This window comes from Choloepus didactylus, chromosome 25 (assembly GCF_015220235.1).
Source record: "Choloepus didactylus isolate mChoDid1 chromosome 25, mChoDid1.pri, whole genome shotgun sequence".
Lineage (NCBI taxonomy): Eukaryota > Metazoa > Chordata > Mammalia > Pilosa > Megalonychidae > Choloepus > Choloepus didactylus.
The window spans coordinates 2190070-2201935 of record NC_051331.1 but is presented as its reverse complement, the minus strand read 5'-3'; the positions used below and the strand labels follow the sequence as shown (position 1 = coordinate 2201935).

The 11866-nt window shown below is 55.6% G+C and overlaps 1 protein-coding gene and 1 long non-coding RNA gene across 2 annotated transcripts; one reads left to right on the top strand and one right to left on the bottom strand.

Moving 5' to 3' along the window:
* Positions 1-628: 628 nt before the first annotated feature.
* Positions 629-1358, top strand: LOC119520630. The gene is made up of 2 exons (XR_005214200.1): positions 629-692; positions 1153-1358. It is a non-coding gene; the product is annotated as an uncharacterized LOC119520630 (long non-coding RNA).
* Positions 1359-1678: 320 nt separating this feature from the next.
* On the bottom strand, positions 1679-11500 carry LOC119520628 (plasmalemma vesicle associated protein). The gene is made up of 6 exons (XM_037818600.1): positions 11030-11500; positions 7758-7854; positions 6944-7656; positions 4763-4820; positions 4554-4638; positions 1679-2172 (listed from the first exon to the last, which is right to left on the bottom strand). Exons 1-6 carry the CDS (start codon positions 11402-11404, stop codon positions 2166-2168), a joined length of 1335 nt encoding a protein of 444 aa, XP_037674528.1. The 5' UTR covers positions 11405-11500; the 3' UTR covers positions 1679-2165.
* Between the last annotated feature and the right edge of the window lie 366 nt (positions 11501-11866).

The following is an 11866-nucleotide window of genomic DNA, read 5'->3' as shown; positions in this document are numbered from 1 at the left end:
AGAATTAAACATTCAGGACAGCTAGAAGGAAGAGCTGGACAATGCAGGGCCCAAACGGGCTGAGCAGCTGGACTTGCTCCCAAAAGTAGTAGGGAGCCATGGCGGGTGTGTGAGCAGGAGAGGAATATGGTCAGATGAAGGAAAGATTCCTCTGGGGCCATCCCAGAGGACTTCCTGGAGGCGGAGGCTGAGGGTGAAGGGTGGGAGAGCTGAGCCAGGGGTGGCCCCGGGGGCCGGTTGGAGGAGATGCCACCCTGGGGTGCTCTGGATGAAGAAACCAAAAACAGTTCATTGCTCCGTGGCCCAGGGTTCCCGAGAATTTAGAATTATTACGCCCATTTGTCGGTGAGAAAAACGAGCCGATGTTTGAACCCAGGGATGCCTGGCTCTGAACCCCTAGATCAAAACTCTAGTTCTTCACAAGGGTCTGGCCAGCGGGAGCGTCCCCAGGACTCCGAGCTGCCCGCCGGGCCAGCAGGACAAGTGTCAGGGACGCCCTGCTCCCTCGGGGACGCCGGCCCCACCCGTCTGGGCAGCCGGGCTGACCCCCCTGGCCCGGCCTGGCGGGGCCCCAGCCGAGTGCTTCCTGCAGGGCCCCGCGCTCGCCCGCACTTCCGCATCCCGGAAATATCACTCCTTTGTCCCCACTGACCAGCCTGTCCTCCGCGTGCCGCTGCCAGCCCTGGTTTCTCGTGAGTCACCCCCTTCCCGTCTGGGGTCCCAGGGGGTTGACCCAGGGCGGGGTGGGACTAAGGGGGACTGAAAGACAAGCTGAGATTCTCAGTCACGATTTTTAAGCCTTTTCTGTCAGTGACCATCTGCTTTGTGTGCTGGGGGCTTCACTTTTCAGCTACAAACCTAGATCTTCTGACATCCCTCCATTCTTATTTCACAGGGACAAAGCCCCAGAAGAGATCTGGTGTGTTAATTCAATGGGTTCATGCATCTTTAGTTTTCTTAAATATTGCCAAACTAATTTCTAGAAAGGACAAAATGGGTGTTTCTCCCAATCCTGTGGGGAAATGCCCCTTTCTCTGCATCTTCACCAGCAGTAGGGTTTACGGCTTTTTGTTTATTTCCCCAGCTGCTGTGTTCAACGTGATTTCTGTATGTTCCTTCCATTTGCTTCTCCCTGGTTTCTGGCTCATTTAGGGATATCAGCGAGTTGAAACATCTCGAAGACAAGCCACAGATGCTCTCTCTGGACCTTCCATCACATTTCAGAGGAAAACAAGGCAAAACAAAACAAATAGCCAGGGACTTCTGCAACTTTGCGCATGGAACCATTTTGGCGAGGGGGATTTTCTGCAATCGTTGGGAATTCTTTGCCAAGCTCGAAAAACCCAAGCTACAAATCACTTTCAAACGGGAATCTAGTTTTTCAAAGAAATCCCGAATGCACTAGCCAAGGGTGCTGTTGCCCGCTTGGCAGCCCCTCCATCCACCCCTTATCGGCTGCGGTTTTGCCATTCTGTCTTCACATTGGGAGGTGCCTGTGTCTTGGGGATCCCAGTGACTCCGCTCCCCATGTTTGCTCCCAGTTGAAGGGCCTCCTGGCCTGGGAAAGTTGCAGGGGAAGTGGGGACTCCCCAGCTGTCATCTTTCTGCTTTCTAGTCTTTTCTTGCTGGCAGCCACAGGACACGTTTCAAAGCAGAAATCATGACTCTGGAGACATGAGACAATAAATTTGCTAAAATTTATTAAGTGCTGCTAATATTTATACGGGCTCAGGCAGGTGGGGCACGGGGGAGGAACAGGGGTTCCTGTGATATCAGGGGGTCAGTGGTCTCCCCGTATCTCCAGACAGGGCACTTCCTGGCCAGGGGGGCCTGGAAACTCTCAAAGCCGGACGGAGGTGAATGTCTTCCTGTTCTCACTTCCCCAGGCGCGGCGGGAGATAAGGAAGTGAGAAGGGGGTGGGGAAGGGATGTGAGGGAGAGAGTATTAGGGGTGTGGGGGTGCGTGCGGGGGACAGTGAGTGCGCAGTGCCGTCGCCCACTTTTGTGTGTGTGTGTGTGTGTGTGTGTGAGGTCTATCGGGGTCCCTGCCTCGAGGACCAAAATGGCAGGAGGGGGTGTGGGGGGCACTCTGAGCATCCTGGGGGGCCATGTCTGCAGCTGGGCAGATCGGAAGCACCCCTCAGTCCTTGGGGTCCGGAGCCTCCTCAGCCACTGGGGTAGAAAGGGGATGGGAAGAAACACACAACACCAGTCAGACAGACAGGTGGACAAACCTCACTGGCCCTGCCTCCTCCTTGCTCCCAAGGACCCCACAACCTCCTTCAGGATTCAGGCTCCCCATTCAACTGCCCCTTGCTGAGCCTCTCCTGGACAGGGGGACTAAGGTATCTTCTGTCCCTTTGTACAGAAGAAGAGACTGAAGTTCAGGGAGGCCCCCTTGCATGCTCCAGGCCGCTGCTGCAGCCTGTGTGGCTGTCTGCAACGCACCCTCAGGGCTCTACCCGCTCCTGCCCAGCTGGGCCTCCCCAAATGCCACAAAATTTCAAGAGCCCCCCCAAACCGCTTCCACCTCTGGGCCTTGCTCTCTGGAACGCCCGCCCCACCTCCGGAGCCTGGCAGAGGTTCTCGGGAGGGGTCAGGGGTCAGGCAGAGGCTGTTTCCTGGTGGGGGAGGCCGGGGGCTGCAGCCAAGTGGCGCTTCCGCTGAACCCCCTCCCTTCCTTCCCCGGCCTTTCCCTGGGGCCCCGGCTGCCTCACGTCCCTTGGCTGGTCCTGGGGCCCCTTTTCCTCGGCTCTGGCCTGCGGCCTGGACCAGGCTTCTCCCGGCTCCGAGGCGAGCCCTGATGGCCATCCGTCACCCGTCCCTCCCTCCTGGGACCCCAAAGTCCCCCCCCACACACACACGGCCACCAGGCCCTGCACAATCTGCCCTCACCTCCTCCCACTCACCCCCGTCTCCCACCAAACTCACCAGCCACGGCCCCACCACAGGGCCTTTGCATGGCCGTACCCGGGAACCCCGGGGCTCCTCTCTCCCTTCCTTTGGGTCTTTGCTCAAATGTCACCTCCTCCGGGAAGCCCACCCTGCCTGCCCCCACCCTTGGCAAAGATTCCAACCTCCTCCCACGGAAAAGGGGCACGGCAGTGACCCAGTCCTCTGGGAAGCCCACAGGGTTGGGGCTCTCTGGATCTCGTGCCTCCAGCTCCCCACTTGGCTCACACTTGCTGCTCCACAAACGTGGGCTAAGGGAACACACGGATCCTTGGAGCCACGGACGTGAACTTGAACACGCCCTCGCCACAGGCCTGGCTCCGGGCCACGACCCATTGAGCCCACACCTCAAACTTTTCACATGGCAACTTGTGTGTGCCCGACCTGACCCATGTTTATCTTTACAGCAATCGTTCGGGTCTAACGGCGCTTTGATAAATTGATCTCCAAAGGCCACCCATTCTCACCAAGCAAAGGCGAACCGGTGGGCTTGCACATTGAGAGAAAACAACTTTCAAATATTCGATTAAAAGCAAGACTTGGTGGTGGGTCCGGCCTGGTGCTGAGCCCTGGGCCTGCTCTCGTGGGTGAGCGTGGAGATCTGTGTGTGTTGGGGAGGCGTTCGAGGGGCGCCGAGACTTTCTCAAGACTCAGAAGCAATAAATCAGGAAAAGGGACAAACTCTCTCACTTCACGGGGTGGACACACCCCGGGCTGGGCCTCGGAACTGCCCCTCATCCACGGTGTCTAAAATTCAGATGCTGCGACTCTAGGGTGGGTGGGAGGCTGGCTGGGTGAGCTGGGACCCAAACCCAGAGCCGAGGCCCCAGTCCACTCGTCCCCGGCCTCTCTCTGGGGGATGGTGGCCCCAGCTGGAGCCAAGAGGCCCCCCCCACTGCCAAGAGAAGTGGGAAGGGCCCAGGCCTAAGTGTGTATTGTTTTCTCCGCCTGAGAACGTCATTTCAGGGTAAATAATGTCAAGAGCTTCCCTGGATGTCGGCTGGGAGCCCGGCCTGGCCCTGACTTGTAGCCATGTGACCCCCCCCACCCCCAGCCGGCTACTTCCCTGGAGCCTCAATTCCCTCCTCTGAGAAATGGGGGTAATAATAGAATGTCCTTCCTTGCTACGAGGGCTTCAAGCCAAGACGGAGAGAGGAAAATCGTCGTGTTTTTTGGGAACAGGGCTATCTCTGACCCCCCTCGTCTTCCTCCCTGCGGGCTGCCTGGGGCTGAGGGTTTTCTCCCAGGCAGAGCTGACTAGAGCGAGGTGAGGCAGCTCTGCAAGAGAGTGAGCTCCCCATCGTGGGGGGTATGTAAGAACAGGATTGGTGCAGCTGGACACAGAGCTCCTGGGGATTTGGAAGGCTACTTGGCCCAAAATCCTGGGTTTAGCCCTCCAAGGGCTTCCTGCTGGTGAAGTGGTCAAAGTACATGGTGGACAGCACTCTACAGTTTTTGTAGAAACCGAGTCTCAGTGGGGTGGAATGAGAAGCCCGGGTCCCTCTTGGTCACGCCGTCTCACTCCTCTGTTCTAGCCCCACCGCTCCTGGCCGGTCCTCCAACCCTCCTCCCCCAAGTCCAGCCTCTGCCCCGCGCCTCACCTGAGCGGGGACACTGCTACGTTGCTTGCAGGGAGATGCTGGGACTCCAGGATCCTCCTCTTGAATTCCTCCAGGCTGGCTGGGTCTGCAGAGAGAGGACCCAGTGCTCCAGTGGTTCCTGCCAGCCCGTGGGCTCGGGGATGGGCAGGGGTGGGGCGTGGCATGGAAGGGACCCCCCCCTTCCCCTGTCCTTGTGCTCTGTCACTCACCGATGGGTGGTGGGTTGGGGGCAGGGCCCACGGGTCTCGGCAAGGGCAACGGCTGCGACTGTGGGAAGAAGGATGAGGGGAGTTTGTGGGAGCCGGGGCCCCCGAGGTCGAGTCCCAGGGAGGCCCCAGCTCCCCCATGCCCTGAAAGAACCAGGTCTGAGATGCTCGCATGGCAGAGAAGCAGACGGGCAACTGTGGGGAAGGACACACAGCCACTTTTCCAGGACACACGCAATAATGAGCGTTCAATCACCTGCACCCGCCATGAACCCACAAGTGACTTGGAGCTTTGGTGATTGACTTCCTGTGGTAGCCCCAGAGACGCCACTCCATGACCCAAAACAAGTCAATCCACCCAGCCCCCGTCCCCGAACGAAGCCAACCCACTGGGTGAACCAACTCCACCCAGTTCCTAAACACCATCCCCCAAACATCTCTGAGCCAAATCCCCCCAAAACCCGAAATCCAAGCCAATTCAGAACCCAATCACAGCCCTAAAACTGGATCCCATCTTGACAATGAAATCTTCCTTAGAATCAAGCCCCAACCTAAACCCAACCACCATTACAACCCAACCCAACCATAGCTTTAGATTTAACTTTGTGCCAACCACATCCGCTAGACCTGACCACTATGAAAAACCCAACTCCCAGCTCCACTTCCCCAGCCCAGCCCTGGGCGTCGCCATCTGTACCCACCAATATCTTCCCAACACCAAACTCAACACCAACTCCAACCGTAGACCCCAATCTCTACTTGAAACTTAGTCAACCCAGCTCCCACCCTAAACCCTAGCCTTTGGTCCCAACCCAACCCCAAACTGCACCCCCATCCTACAGCCACTGCTCCACATAGCCCAGATCTTCAGCCCAAAGCAGCCCTTGGCCCATCCGTTACCCCCAAACCACCTCAACACAGCCCTAGCCTGAGGTCAGCCCTACAACATCTTCTACTTTATTCCCAACCTTGACCGTCACCCCAGCCACGATGGCTCTCTCAACCCCAACCCAGTTGAATCATCCTCCAATCTGTCAACTCCAATACATCCCAATTTCAGCCCAACCCCAACCCTAGACCCACCACCACCCTAAACCCAACTCAGATTCACTTCTTAAGCCATCTTCAAAGCCAATTCGAATCCTAATGGCCATGGAAATCCCAAATTCATCCTTAGCTGCACATGTCCCACCACCCCTGAACCTACCTGTCACCTATACTTGGCCAAGCCCCACCTCCATCCTCATCCTCATCGCCAAAACCCAACCCAATCCCCAAACGCTTGACGTCTTGGATTCACCCAGCACCCAACCTTGGACCTCACAGCCACCTCATGTGCAACCCCTGACTGAACTTTTAACCTGTTCTCACAGCCCAAACTCCAAACTCAACCTTAATTCTAGGAATCATGAATATCTACATGGAACCCTAATCTTAACCCAAGCCAGTTCTAGCTGTAGCGGTCACCAGCAACTCGGCTCAATGCAATTCTCAACATGCGTCCGACATCCACACTAATTCTCCTCTAGCCTTGCTTCACCTCTCACCCAAACCCCCAGGCACTTGCAACCCTGACCCAACACCCCCTAATGCTTCAACCCAAATACCTCCCAACTGTGAGCTCAGTCCCACTCATAACACAGCCCTCAGTGAATCCCTAATCCTAATCCTGAACCAGCTTGGCACCCCCAGTCACCCTAAACTTAACCCACCATCAACTCTTAATCCTTGCTCAATGCTGTTGCCAATTCCAAACTCCACTCCAATCCTAATGGCAACGAAATCCTAAAATAATCAATTACCATAATCCTAAAACTAAATCTAGACTCAACAGTCACCAACCATAACCCCAGACTCAATTCTAAATCCATCCCCAATGCCTAAACTCAACCCAATCCCAAAGCATCCAAAGTCCTAGATCCCCCCTTCACCCAACCCTAGACCCACCACCTACCCTACACTCAACTGCAGTCTTAACCCTCCACCCTTCCTCAAAGCCAAGCCCCATTCCAAACTCTGACCCAACCCTAAGGCGAGTGAAACTCTCAAGTGAGTCCTCACGAACCCAGCCTAGACCCAGAAGCCAACGTCAACCCCAACTCGAAACCCAAGTTCAACATCACCACCATCTTCACCTCCAGACCCAACACAACGCAACCCAGCTCTGGGGCCTGCCCAGCCCACCTTGGCCCTGATGCAGGTGTCCAGGGCCGAGTTGCTGACGGCCAGCTGCATCTTGAGATGTTCCACCTCCCTCTTCCTGTCCTCCAGCTCTTTGGCCAGGTTGTCCCGCTCCTTCCGCAGGGCCGCCTTCTCCTCCAGAGCCAGCTGGGTCTGCCGGGCACATTCTCCCTGGAGCTTGGCTTCCCGGCCCTGGGCCTCCTTCTCCGCCTTCTCCCTGGCCTCCTGGCTGGACCGCAGACCCTGCTCAGCCTCCAGCTTCTGGCGCTGGAGGTCCGAGTTCTCGCGGGCCACGCGCTCGATGCCCGCCCGGAGGCTCCGTGCCAGCTCCTCCACCTTGGTGCTCATGAGAGTGGGCATGTGGTCGCAGCTTCTCCGGACAGAGGCCACGTCCGCGCCCAGTGGGTGGTAGGGGCTGTAACTCAGGGCGTCCAGGGTACGCGGGATGATGGAATCCCTCCAGAGGTTCCGCAGGTCCGACTCGATCTTCTCCTTGTCCAGGGGCAGGCAGAGGGCTTGCACCTTCTGCAGCCGGTCCTCGGCCAGCTGCCGCTCCTGACGCTGCTGCTCCCGCGTCTTCCCGCACTCTGCCAGCTGCTCCCCTGCCACGTGCTTGCTCAGCGCCAGGGTTTCCTTGTCTTTGGCGCAGGTTGCCTTCTCCTTTGCCAGCTCCAGCTCCAGCGTCTTGGCCTTCTGGCCCAGCAAGAGAAGCATGGCTAAGGACACGGGAGGATGAGAAACAGGACAGTTTTGCAGTTTCTGAGAGCACTGGGCGGGGAGTCCACCAGCCCAGCTCCCCCAGGACTCGTCTACTCACTGTCACAGCTCTTGTTGGTCTCCTTGAGTTGCTGTTGGCATTGCTTCTCGCTCAAAATGATGGCGGCCATGAACCGCTGGTTGTTCTGATAGATCACCTTTTAGGAAGGGGGATACAGGGCAGAGGTTAGTACCCGGCCCCTGGGCTGCCCAGACCCTTACTTCGATCAGGCACCTGGGTTGACCAGATGGTCCACTAGACAAGGGATGTTGGTTTGATCCTCAAAAGTTTTTATGGTTAATATGACATGGCAATCAAAAGGAATGTAGTACCAATACACACAACTACACAGGTGAACCTGGAAAACATTGCACTTGAGTTTGTAGTCAATTGATTTTTGACAAGGAAGCCAAGGCAAGCCAATGGGAAAGAACAGTCTTGTCAACAAACGGATCTCCAAGTGCAAAGGGATGACGTTAGACCCCTACCTCAGGCCATTGGCAAAAATGAACCCAAAATGGATCCAGGGCCTAAACGTAGGGGCTAAAATCATAAAACTCTTGGAAGAAAACATAGGCTTCAATCTTCAGGATCTGTTTCTTTAATATGACATCAAAAGCACAAGCCAAGGGGAAAAATAGATAATTTGAACTTCATTGCAATTAAAAACGATTGTGTTCCAAAGATACTATCAAGAACCCACAACTGCGCTAATTAAAAAAAAAAAATCTAAAAAAAAAGGGGACACTATCAAGAAAGTGAGAATCAACCAACAGAATTGGTTGGTTAGAACATTTTTGCAAATCATCTATCAGATAAGGGATTTGTATTCAGAATATATTTAAAAACTCTTACAACTCAACAATAAAAAGACAACTGAATTTTTTAAATGAGCAAAGGATCTGAATAGACACTTCTTCAAAGGAGATAGACAAATGGCCAATAGGCACGTGAAAAAATGCTCAACCTCATTAGCCACCAGGGAGACACAAATCAAAACCACAAACCCAAACCACTTCACACCCATGAGGACGGCTACGATCAAAAAGAGGAATACAAATTTCAAGTGTTGGTGAGGATGTGGAGAATTCGGAACTCTCATATATTGCAGGTGAGAATGTAAATTGGTTCGGTTACTTTGGAAAACAGTGTGGCAAGTCCTCAAAAGGTTAAACATAGAGTTACACACGAGTCAACAATTCCAGCCCTAGGTATATGCCCAGGAGAAACGAAAACACACGTCTACAAGTTGGACAGATGTTTGCAATAGCATTATTCATTATTGCCAAAAGGTAGAGGTGACCCAAATATCCAACAGCTGACGAGAAATATTATTCAGCCTTAAAAATGGCACGCTACGGCATGGGTGAACCTCGAAGACATCGTGTTGAGTGAAAGAAGCCAGACACGAAAAGATAAATATTGTCCGACTCCACTTACACGAAATGTGCAGAACAGACAATCCATAGAGACAGAAAGCAGATTGGCGTTACCGGGGGCTGCAGGATGGGCAACGGGGAAGGATGGCTAACGAGCGCGGGGTCTCCTTTTGGGGTGCTGAAAATGTTCTAAAATCGATTAGACTAAAAACCGTTGAATTGTGCACTCTCGATGGGTGAATTGTACGGTAGGTGAATGATATCTCAATAAACCAGTTTTTAAAGCAAGTTTGTACCGTCCAACACAGCAAGGCCGTGCCTTTCAAAGTCTCAAACAGAACGCTCAGCCGAAATATGGCAAGTAAAGGTACAAGGGGGTTTTTTCTTTCTGAAGTTTGTTTTCCTCTCCTCCTGTCCACCTTGGCCTGAGATCGGGTCCCGTGGGTGGAGGTGAGGACAGAAATAGTTTCCACAACAGGCCAGTGGCTTTTGTTTTTGGAAAGTTTTAGTTTAGCCCCAGTAAGGAAGGCCTGCAGATGTGAACGGAGTGAGCAGGGCTCAAACGTGAGGCGGAAAAGAGGTTTTCGACAGGATGGAGCGAGTGATGGGGGGGTGGGTCAGTGTCCCCTACATCTTGACCCAGGCTGGAGAGGGGGCAGTCCCGGAAACCACTGAATTCATCCCCCCTTTGTCCTCCAGGGGCTCAGGGCCAGAAATTCAGGAGCATTTGTGGAAAATTTCAGAAAAATCCTATTTCTAGCCCAACCCAGATTGGGGGAGAGAACAAGGTTCAAGCCTGCTGAGATGAGAGGGTGGGCGGGGGCTGCTGTGGCTGGGTGGGGGGCTCCCCACCATCAGTGACACCTCTTGGGGGTCCAGGGCTGGCGTGGAAAGTGGGGGGCCTCGGGGACATGGGGGAAAATGCTGGGGAGTTCAAGACACGAGAACAATTTTAACTCAAAGGGGGAAAAAAGCTGTGGTCCCCAAATGTTAATATTTTAAAGATCCAGGATTCTGAGATTTTTTAATATGTGAAGATGGGGGCCCAGGATTCTGTAGTGTGTGAGTCTAAACTGTGATCTCCCAGCAGAGGGAACCAGTCTGTCCTGGGGAGTCAGCGGGGAGACATGGCCCTGCCCTGGGGTCTATGGGGGTCTGTGCTCCTCCTCCCGCCCAGTGGGGAGGGCTGGGGGATCTGAGGCCCCAGTGGCTTCCTGCCCACAGCCCCCAGCCCCTGGCCCACCAGAACACCTCCTGGGGGCTGAGGCTGCACCCCATACTGCTTTCCCTCACCCCTGCCCTCCCGTCTCCCCCTGCCCAGCCCAGCCCTGAAGTCTGGCCCCGGAATTCCCGTCCCTCAGCACCTTGGGGAGTTAGGTCTTTCCCTGAGGAAGCCCCTGTGCGATTCTGACACGAGCTGGGGGCGTGAGGGGGCAGCAGCATCCACCAACCCCTCGGTCTCTGCGTGCATGTCTGCAAAAGGGTTTGAAAATCCTCCATACTTCTAGCACCCAAGGATGTGACCCCCGTCACGAAGCTGACACCCAGCTCCAGGTCAATGGGAGCAGTTCATAATTCTCATCGCTGAGCAAATTGCCAAGCCCTGCTTTTATTTAACTGCTTCTTACATGTATCTAGAGTGAGCGGCACATTCTAGAAAACTCTGCAGTACGTCGGGGGCTTGGGGTTGCCCGTTAACACAAGGAACGCCCAGCAAAGCTTAATTCCAAAATAAACAACAAATGTTGTTTTGTGTGGTTTTTTTAAGTATAAGTATATCCCAAACATCGTGTGGGCTATACTTACACTAAAAGAATTTATTGTGCTGGCTTGTGCTGGTGCCTCACGGGCGACGAGGGCTCTGGGGACCGTCCCCTCCTCGCGGAACAGCAGATGGGGGGACAGGGGTCTCGGGTCATGGTGGGGGTGAGGCACCCACCCAGGGCCCCTTACCCGGTCGCCCTGGCACTGGCGGAAGCTGGCGTTGATGCGGTCCAGGTCGCGGCGGGCGCCAAGCAGCATCTGCATGATGGCCTCCTTGGCGCGGGCAGTGAGGTTGAGCTCCTTGGTCAGGTTGGTCTGGGAGGCTGAGAGCCCCACGACCTGGCCGTAGAGGCTCTCGGCCCGGCGCTCGGTAGCCTGCAGGCTGGACTCGGTGCCCACGTGCGCGTTGCCGTAGACCATGAAGAGGACCAGGCCGAGGATGATGAGGAGCTGGATGAGCGAGACGAAGAGGAAGAAGTAGCGCAGGTAGTACCAGCAGCCCCGGGGGCTGCCCCCCGACTTCCCCAGCCCCTGCGCGTAGGGCCCGTTGCGTTCCAGCCCCATCGGTTCCCGGGGGGCTGCCCGCTTGCTCGGGGCGCTGCTGGGCTGTCTGGTCAGCTCTGGGCGGCGGCGGCTGCCCCTCTGGCCCTTGCCGCCAGGGGAGTGTTTATATTACTCGCCTTAATACTTCCTCTGCCTGGCTCCTTCCTGGCCGGGAGGAAATGGGGGCTGCGGGTTATCACGACACCCCCGTGCCCGCTGGTGGGGGGCAGCCGGGGCCTGGCTGGGCCTCTCTGATTAATGCTGGGTGGGGTGTGCGGCTGGGGACTTCCTTGGCCTCTCCGGGCCTCCACTTACCCGCCTGGCTGCACGCCAGTGCCATTCTCTGCGTATTAGCTCATGGAACTGTCGCCTCGGCCTTCCCGTGGTGCAGAGGGGGAAACTGAGGCACGAGGAGATGCGGGGCCAGCTCCAGGACCCACCGCTGTCGGCGTGCAGGGCTAGGAACCCTGGCAGGCCTGGGTC

What these genes read in the sequence shown, in the direction of transcription:
- LOC119520628 (XM_037818600.1), bottom strand. Translation starts at nt 11,404, where the DNA reads ATGGGGCTGGAACGCAACGGGCCCTACGCGCAGGGGCTGGGGAAGTCG. An exon ending in GCCAGTGCCAGGGCGACCGG is followed by an intron (nt 7,855 to 11,029) that starts GTAAGGGGCCCT and finishes CCTTCCTAAAAG; the next exon opens with GTGATCTATCAGAACAACCA. An exon ending in CCCCAACCCACCACCCATCG is followed by an intron (nt 4,639 to 4,762) that starts GTGAGTGACAGA and finishes CTCTCTCTGCAG; the next exon opens with ACCCAGCCAGCCTGGAGGAA.